The following is a 9,026-nucleotide window of genomic DNA, read 5'->3' as shown; positions in this document are numbered from 1 at the left end:
CTTTACTAGTCAAAAGTGCTAAATACAATACACGGCCTCGAAAACAAACAGAGGCGAGTGAATACGTAAACCATGCGTAAACACTAAACAAACAAACAGAGCGTCAAAACGCAGCTCCGAAAATACAGGCAGACAACAACACACAATCTAACCAATACCAAACAGGGAACTTATAGGACACGTAATCAGAACACAAACAGACACAGGTGTACAAGACAGACCAAAGCAATCACACCACGAAACATTCAACGGTGGCAGCTAGTACTCCGGGGACGGCGAACGCCGAAGCCTGCCCGAACCAGGAGGAGGAGCAGCCTCGGCCGAAACCGTGACACTCCTCAACTTGGTTTTGAACTTGCCATAAGTTGTCGGCTCGTCACTCTGTGTTATGTGGATGGCAAATGGCTTAAATGATTCGGGCAAACCTTTCAGAATCATTGCAATCAACAGCCCGTCACTTAAAGTCTCTTCAGCATTCCTCAGTGCTGTAATAGCCGTCTCAGCACGAATTATATAATCCGTAACACTTTCGTCAGCAGCTTTCTGAAGAGAAGTTAGCTCAGTGTAGAGGCTAATCACACGTGGCTTCCCTTTACCTGCATAATGTTCCCTCAATATCTTCAACGCTTTTCTCCCATCATCTGCTGCTTCTCTCATTATCAGGGAAATACTTTTATCATCCAAAACCTGTATCAATTCGGCGTAGGCTTCTTCATTTTTCTCTCCGTCTTCTTCATCTTCATCCACGCTCAATATGGTGGCCTTTAGCCCTAGCAAACGCAAGTGCCCCAAAAACTTCGTCTCCCATAACTCGTAGTTTTTTTCATCTCCGTCGAAACATAATCTATTCTATCGGCTTCCATGTTCCCTCCTGGGCCCATAACCTGTTGGTGCTGACATCTTCAGGACAGGAATACCGGCTTACTTAACGGAGGAATAAACACACATGTTCATCGTTGGTGTTTCAACCAGAACGCGGGAATGCCCTTTCTTTATTTTCGCACATGCGCAGTTGTACATCTCTCATAGGGCATAACTGTACCAGTGTAAGAACACAATTTATAACATATTAGTCTATATGTTAACAGGCTAGCTGGAGTACGCACTGTGTATAAATGCTATAGCCGTGGTAGTCTATTGAAGGCGTTAGGTAGCTAGCAACCAGCACGTGGGCTACGGTTTGTAAAGCTAGCCTTGTCCTCGGTTCCCCTTGGGCAGGGGTAGCAGGCTCCATGACTCCACAATACAGCTAATCCGAGAACAAAGTGAAACGTAGGTAGCATTCGCCACTTGGGCTAATAGCCTAGCTAGTTAGCACATGCTAGCCGGAGAAGATAATCCTTCAACAATGTGAACGTAGCTACAGTGAGGGAAAAAAATATTTGATCCCCTGCTGATTTTGTATGTTTGCCCACTGACAAAGACATGATCAGTCTATAATTTTAATGGTAGGTTTATTTGAACAGTGAGAGACAGAACAACAACAAAAACATCCAGAAAAACGCATGTCAATAATTTTATAAATTGCTTTTCAGTGACTGATGCAACTCAACAATCAGCTATTTGGTAAGCTATTTTACGCGCGCTGCCCAAATTGAGCACTTAAAACAATCAACAGCTCATTTTTCAAATAAGCTAATGACCGCTGTGGTCAAATCATACTCTGTGGTGTAGTATTTGTAATGATGTTATATATTTCTGTATGAGGCAGAAGTAATTATATAGCTTATTTTGGCAAATTTCATTCAATTGACTTTAGGGGAAGCTAATCTTCCCCTAGCCTTTTGGATGCGCTGCCTATGCTGACATCAATGTATAAGTTGCCGGTGGATTAAACAGCTGGCTGCAAGGCTTACAAGGGGGCCAAGTTCAAATGCCACATCAAATTCAAAGCAATCGGCGCACTGCCTAAATATATGACCTCAAGCAAACTGTCTTGCAATGTCTCTGCTCAATGCTGACAGAAATTAACACAGGCTGGCAGCTTCTCTACGAGCGAATTTCTACATGGTCCTAAAGCCAGCAAATCAATACGCTAAATAGCCATTGCATTTTACTCGGGATTGGAATGATTTTAGTCTACTTTTTTTGTAGCCTTCTTTTACATTTTTGGTCTTGAGCTATACCCAACTGACGCCCCTGCCTGTGTTACAGAATTGTCCTGAGCGGAGATATTAACGTAATCTTCTTCATCGTGTTCACTGTTCATTTTCTCATGAGACCCCCCACAAACACTCTTTCTTTGAATGTTTCCCTGCTCGTTGTCATAGACATCCTCTGATTTCCCATAGCTGTGCCCTTTTTCCTTCCCATTCTTCTTTTCACCCGTCACTCTTTCCAGACCTCCCTCGTAACAGTCGTTTTCAAAATTGACATAGTCCTCTTCCTCTTCCTCTTCCTCTTCGTGGTCCTCCCCTCTGTTGTCAATACCTGTTGTATAACAATTTGCTCATTAATATTTCCAACAGCAAACTCCTGGGAATAGAAAAGATTTACAAACAAAATGATATCAACAAAAGTATTTTGAGATGCCGCTTAACTTTTCTCTCAACCTTTCAAGCTCAAGGCCTAAATCAAGTTCAGATTCAGCCTTTGAGTTTATATAATTGTGATATCACTTACATTCTCTCTGGCCAGTCTCTGTAGATGGCTTTCTGCTCCTCCTTGTCCTCAAGATGACTAGACAGATGACAAGCAGAAGCAGAAACAGCAGTGCTACCCCACCAGTCCCTCCAGAAACAATGATGGGGACCATGAATGCTGAAGAAAATGTAGGTATTTCAAGGTTTAGACCTACAGGTCAAGACTTGTAGATGGCAAATTAATAGAATATAAAAACAAACAAAAATGTGATATGAAGGATGATAAGTCATGTTACAATACTATGACTTTTCTCTCACGTAAAAGCTATTTTAAATACTTTTTTTTTTAAGCATGTGTTATTTTACCTCTAATGGTGACAGCTAGTTCACTATTAGCCGACCTGAATAACCGGGTGGAGACGTTGACTCCATAGCTGCAGCTGTATTTCCCCTGGTCTTTATACTCTGCAACAGGGAAGTGGAAAGAGGCAGAGTGGTTGACTGCTGGCGTAGTCTCAGTTCTGTTGGATCCAGAGAAATTCAGATAGAAGAGGCCTCCAGGATACTGTGGCTGAATGGAGCAGGTGATGGAGAAGCTGTGGCCCCTGATCACCTCTGGCCCCTGAGGTTCCCAAAACATCCCTCCATTTGGAGGACTGAGAGAGATGTTGGGCTGTAGCAGGACCACTGGAAAGAAAGTAAACAGCAATTTGACAGTAATGTAATTCCATATTCATACCTTCTAACTGAGAAATGTGTGTGCGATGGACAAGGTAGTCAGTCTCTTGTCTCTATCAAGGCTCTGAATCATAAAAAAATACAGTGAGTTTAGTATTTGGTCCCATATTCATAGCACGCAATGACTACATCAAACTTGTGACTCTAGACATTTGTTGGATGCATTTGCTTTGGTTGTGTTTCAGATTATTTTGTGCCCAATAGAAATGAATGGTAAATAATGTATTGTGTCATTTTGGATGTACTTTTATAGTAAATAAGAATATAGTATGTTTCTAAACATTTCTATATTAATGTGCTACCATGATTACGGATAGTCCTGAATAAATCGTGAATAATGATGAGTGAGAAAGTTAGACGCAAAAATATCATACCCCACAAAATAATCTGAAACACAACCAAAGCAAACAGCAAATGCATCCAACAAATGTGTAGAGTCACAAGTTTGATGTAGTCATTGCGTGCTATGAATATGGGACCAATTACTAAACTTTTGACTACTTTAATAAACATACTGTATAAGTGAATTTGTCCCAATACTTTTGGTATTTAATTTCTAAACGATTTGCCCACTCTATAGGAACATACCCTCAAATTAAAGCTGACAGTCTGCACTTTGACCTCAGTCATTGTATCTTTTCTAATCTAAAGTGCTGTAGTACAGAGCCAAAACAAAACATTTGTCACTCTCCCAATACTTTTGGAGCTCACTGTAGATTATGCAACACTTGTTTCCCAACTACCACCTCACCTTTAGTAACGTTGCTGTAAGGGGAGCTGATGACTTGGCCGTTGGAGAGGGTTCTGTAGAGACAGCGGTAACTGCCCTGGTGTGAAGCATCCATCTTAAACTTTGTTAAAGTAGCCCTGGGCTGTGAGGATCCAACGGTCACGGACATGATGGAGTCTCTATTCAGATAGAAGAGGAATTCCACAGCATTACAGAGGACACAGGATGGAAGAGTGCAGGTGAGATGGACCTCCTCTCCATGCAAGAAGGCAGAATAGGCCGGGTCTGTGGAGAGTGAAGGCTTCTGCAAGACAACACCTGTTGGTCAAATACAGGTAGTTTAGTGAGGCAACAGTAATCACAACCTATCTGCTGGTCTTCATCCTGTATTAGCCACATGCTCTGTTCTAGGCTGCCCCCATCTGGTCACAAATCACCAAGTCTGGCTTGGGTTAAGATTATTTCTGCAACGGTCAACTCTCCACTAGGTGGCAGAGCAGGCAATAATACTGCAGTAATATGCTTTTTAGGATTTTCTCTATGATGAGACCTTTTTGCACAATTCAAACCATTCAAACCAAACCCTGATAAAACTCTAGTCTAGACAAGGCAAAGAGACTCCCTTACCTGAACAAATAACACCTGCGTCGTTACCATGATTACAGTCATGTGTTCCTCCTCCTGTGTGTGGGCACTGTGTGAAGGAGCACTCACTGCCAGAGCAGCCAACATCATCCTGCCAAATGGACCCACTGCCCTGACCAAAGTAGGCCCTCTCTGTGGCACTATCAGCTCTCCCACAGCCCAGCTGTCTACACACCACAGCAGTGTCATTCAAGTCCCACACGTCATCACACACGGTTCGCCAGTGACCAATTTGATAGACCTCCACCCTCCCAGAGCAGAGGTCACTCCCATTGACCAGTCTGACGTTAGATTTAACTAGGAATGAAAGAAAATTTGAAAAGTAGAAAATTAAGGAGAAAATAAATGCATTTCAGTAGCACATTCAACTAAATCAATGGCAAGTTGACACAAGCATAATGAACTGTAATTTGACTTTTATCAACCACAATAGCAACCCAGGGACTTTTACCTGAGCAGACAACTCTGGCGTCTTGAGACTGTAAACAGTCATGGTGTTTCAATCCTCCATGTGAGCATTCTGTGAGGGAGCTCTCACTGCCGTTACACCCAACATCATCCAGCCAAGTAGGTCTGCCACCACTACCCTGACCTACGTGGGCAGTACCTTGGACACTCACAGTCCTTCCACAGCCCAGCTGGCGACACACCACATTGGCATCGTTTACGTCCCACTTCTGACCACACACTCTTCCCCACTGGCCCTTGTAAAGAATCTCTACTGTCCCCGAGCAGAGACTAGTGCCATTGACCAGCCTGATCTCTTCACCAGCTCACAAAGAGGAAATGAGATGATTGGAAAAATTATTAATAATGATTAATGAGCAATTAAAAACAGCCAGTATTGTCAAAGCTGTTCTATTAAAAGTTGTTACAAACGTGTTACTTAACCTTTTTGGACTTTAACAGCATTTTTTTTTTGTTCCCCTTTTTCTCCCCAATTTCAATCTTGTCTCATCGCTGCAACTCCCCGACCGGCTCGGGAGGCGAAGGCCGAGTCATGCATCCTCCGAAAGATGACCCGCCAAGCCGCGCTTCTTAACACACGCTCGCTTAACCCGGAAGCCAGCCGCACCAATGTGTTGGAGGAAATACCATTGAAAAATGTATGCACTCACTAACTGTAAGTCGCTCTGGAGTAAAGCCCCCCCAGCCAAACCCTACCCTAACCCGGACGTCGATGGGACAATTGTGCGCCGCCCTATGGGACTCCCGATCACGGCCGGTTGCGATACAGCCCGGGATAGAACAGGGGTCTGTACTGACGCCTCTAGCACTATGATGCAGTGCCTTAGACCGCTGCGCCACTCAGGAGGCCTTTAACAGCATTTTAAAAGTATTTTAAAACTTTTTTGAGACTTGTGTTCACATGTAAATGAACACTTACCTGCCAATGTAGATAACACCATTTGATGAGCTGTTTGGGAGAAACACAGACAACCAAAACAATACAATTAAACACACATTTGCTGAGGTTGCCATTTCTAAATGGATAACGCCTTATAATAATGTCCAGTAAAAAAAGCAGATTTTTTTTTTAATATATGTTTGCTCACCATTTATGAATTGTTATTGTTACATTTGTAAATGTTAGTAAGCTATATATACAGTGGGGGGAAAAAGTATTTAGTCAGCCACCAATTGTGCAAGTTCTCCCACTTAAAAAGATGAGAGAGGCCTGTAATTTTCATCATAGGTACACGTCAACTATGACAGACAAAATCAGGAAAAAAAATCGAGAAAATCACATTGTAGGATTTTTAATGAATTTATTTGCAAATTATGGTGGAAAATAAGTATTTGGTCAATAACAAAAGTTTCTCAATACTTTGTTATATACCCTTTGTTGGCAATGACACAGGTCAAACGTTTTCTGTAAGTCTTCACAAGGTTTTCACACACTGTTGCTGGTATTTTGGCCCATTCCTCCATGCAGATCTCCTCTAGAGCAGTGATGTTTTGGGGCTGTCGCTGGGCAACACAGACTTTCAACTCCCTCCAAAGATTTTCTATGGGGTTGAGATCTGGAGACTGGCTAGGCCACTCCAGGACCTTGAAATGCTTCTTACGAAGCCACTCCTTCGTTGCCCGGGCGGTGTGTTTGGGATCATTGTCATGCTGAAAGACCCAGCCACGTTTCATTTTCAATGCCCTTGCTGATGGAAGGAGGTTTTCACTCAAAATCTCACGATACATGGCCCCATTCATTATTTCCTTTACACGGATCAGTCGTCCTGGTCCCTTTGCAGAAAAACAGCCCCAAAGAATGATGTTTCCACCCCCATGCTTCACAGTAGGTATGGTGGTCTTTGGATGCTACTCAGCATTCTTTGTCCTCCAAACGCGACGAGTTGAGTTTTTACCAAAAAGTTCTATTTTGGTTTCATCTGACCATATGACATTCTCCCAATCCTCTTCTGGATCATCCAAATGCACTCTAGCAAACTTCAGACGGGCCTGGACATGTACTGGCTTAAGCAGGGGGACACGTCTGGCACTGCAGGATTTGAGTCCCTGGCGGCGTAGTGTGTTACTGATGGTAGGCTTTGTTACTTTGGTCCCAGCTCTCTGCAGGTCATTCACTAGGTCCCCCCGTGTGGTTCTGGGATTTTTGCTCACCGTTCTTGTGATCATTTTGACCCCACGGGGTGAGATCTTGCGTGGAGCCCCAGATCGAGGGAGATTATCAGTGGTCTTGTATGTCTTCCATTTCCTAATAATTGCTCCCACAGTTGATTTCTTCAAACCAAGCTGCTTACCTATTGCAGATTCAGTCTTCCCAGCCTGGTGCAGGTCTACAATTTTGTTTCTGGTGTCCTTTGACAGCTCTTTGGTCTTGGCCATAGTGGAGTTTGGTGTGTGACTGTTTGAGGTTGTGGACAGGTGTCTTTTATACTGATAACAAGTTCAAACAGGTGCCATTAATACAGGTAACGAGTGGAGGACAGAGGAGCCTCTTAAAGAAGAAGTTACAGGTCTGTGAGAGCCAGAAATCTTGCTTGTTTGTAGGTGACCAAATACTTATTTTCCACCATGATTTGCAAATAAATTCATTAAAAATCCTACAATGTGATTTTCTGGAGAAAAAAGTTCTCAATTTGTCTGTCATAGTTGACGTGTACCTATGATAAAAATTACAGGCCTCTCTTATCTTTTTAAGTGGGAGAACTTGCACAATTGGTGGCTGACTAAAAACTTTTTTCCCCACTGTAGATAGTTATTGACACATTTATAAACAACTTTAAATGTAAACCAAGCAAGCAACCAGTATTTGCATATGCTGTTGTGCTATTTACACCATTTGTAAAGCTGGATAGTTAGGTCTATCTCGAGCTCAAGGATTTCCTTTGTGAAACTGCCCTGTGAGAGATGCACAGTCTGTCACTTGTTGTGGTTAACATTAGCCAGATTATCACAGACCAACTGTTTAGTATACAGATGAAACATACTTATTTTTTTATCAGTTTCACACATTATAGCACCCTTCCGTTGTTTAAAATTGGCTAGTCCTGCTTTCTGCAAAATGTTATTAATGACTCTCAACACTTTATTTTGTGAAATTGTTTTTCCACTTAATGTTGACTTATGTTATTTCCTATATATCAAATGTCAGCAGTGTTGGGGAAGCTTAATTTTTTGCCCCTTTCCCCTAGTTGGAGGACTTGGTGGAAAACATACAAATTCTCTATATATGTAGCGACGTGTCACTTTAATGGTACCCCCCTTTACTTTAGTTAATTTTGTAAATCATTTCTTAACTCTATTTTCTTAAAACTGCATTGTTGGTTAAGGGCTTGTAAGTAAGCATTTCACGGTAAGATCTACACCTGTTGTATTCGGCGCATGTGACAAATAACATTTGATTTGATTTGTTGAACATCCTATTACTGTCTGTCCATAATGCTGAACTGTTATGGACCACTGAGTTCCTCCAAGCTCCTTCAATTTCCATTCAATTCAATTTCAATTTAAGTGGCTTTATTGACATGGGAAACATATGTTTACATTGCCAAAGCCAGTGAAATAGATAATAAACAAAAGTGAAATAAACAATAAAAAATTAACAGTAAATATTACACTCACAAAAGTTCCAAAATAATAAAGACATTTCCAAATGTCATATTATGTCTATATACAGTGTTGTAACGATGTGCAAATAGTTAGTGTACAAAAGGGAAAATAAATCAACATAAATATGGGTTGTATTTACAATGGTGTTTGTTTTTCACTGGTTGACCTTTTCTCTCTCTCCAAGACAAAGATTTATAAAAGTGGCCCTTCACTCCTAGGTCTGATACCATGTGACCTCACAGGACTACAAAAGGACTCTG

At 41.9% G+C, this 9,026-nt stretch overlaps 1 protein-coding gene across 1 annotated transcript; it reads right to left on the bottom strand.

The window, feature by feature from the left end:
• Window positions 1-2,077: 2,077 nt before the first annotated feature.
• On the bottom strand, window positions 2,078-4,246 carry LOC311119479 (uncharacterized protein). The gene is made up of 4 exons (XM_084194161.1): window positions 4,072-4,246; window positions 2,949-3,269; window positions 2,623-2,760; window positions 2,078-2,430 (listed from the first exon to the last, which is right to left on the bottom strand). Exons 1-4 carry the CDS (start codon window positions 4,217-4,219, stop codon window positions 2,102-2,104), a joined length of 936 nt encoding a protein of 311 aa, XP_084050287.1. The 5' UTR covers window positions 4,220-4,246; the 3' UTR covers window positions 2,078-2,101.
• Between the last annotated feature and the right edge of the window lie 4,780 nt (window positions 4,247-9,026).

Source organism: Coregonus lavaretus, assembly GCF_964263955.1.
Source record: "Coregonus lavaretus genome assembly, contig: HAP1_SCAFFOLD_742, whole genome shotgun sequence".
NCBI classification, from domain to species: Eukaryota; Metazoa; Chordata; class Actinopteri; order Salmoniformes; family Salmonidae; genus Coregonus; species Coregonus lavaretus.
The sequence above is the reverse complement of the archived record's forward strand: the minus strand, read 5'-3'. Positions and strand labels throughout refer to the sequence as shown.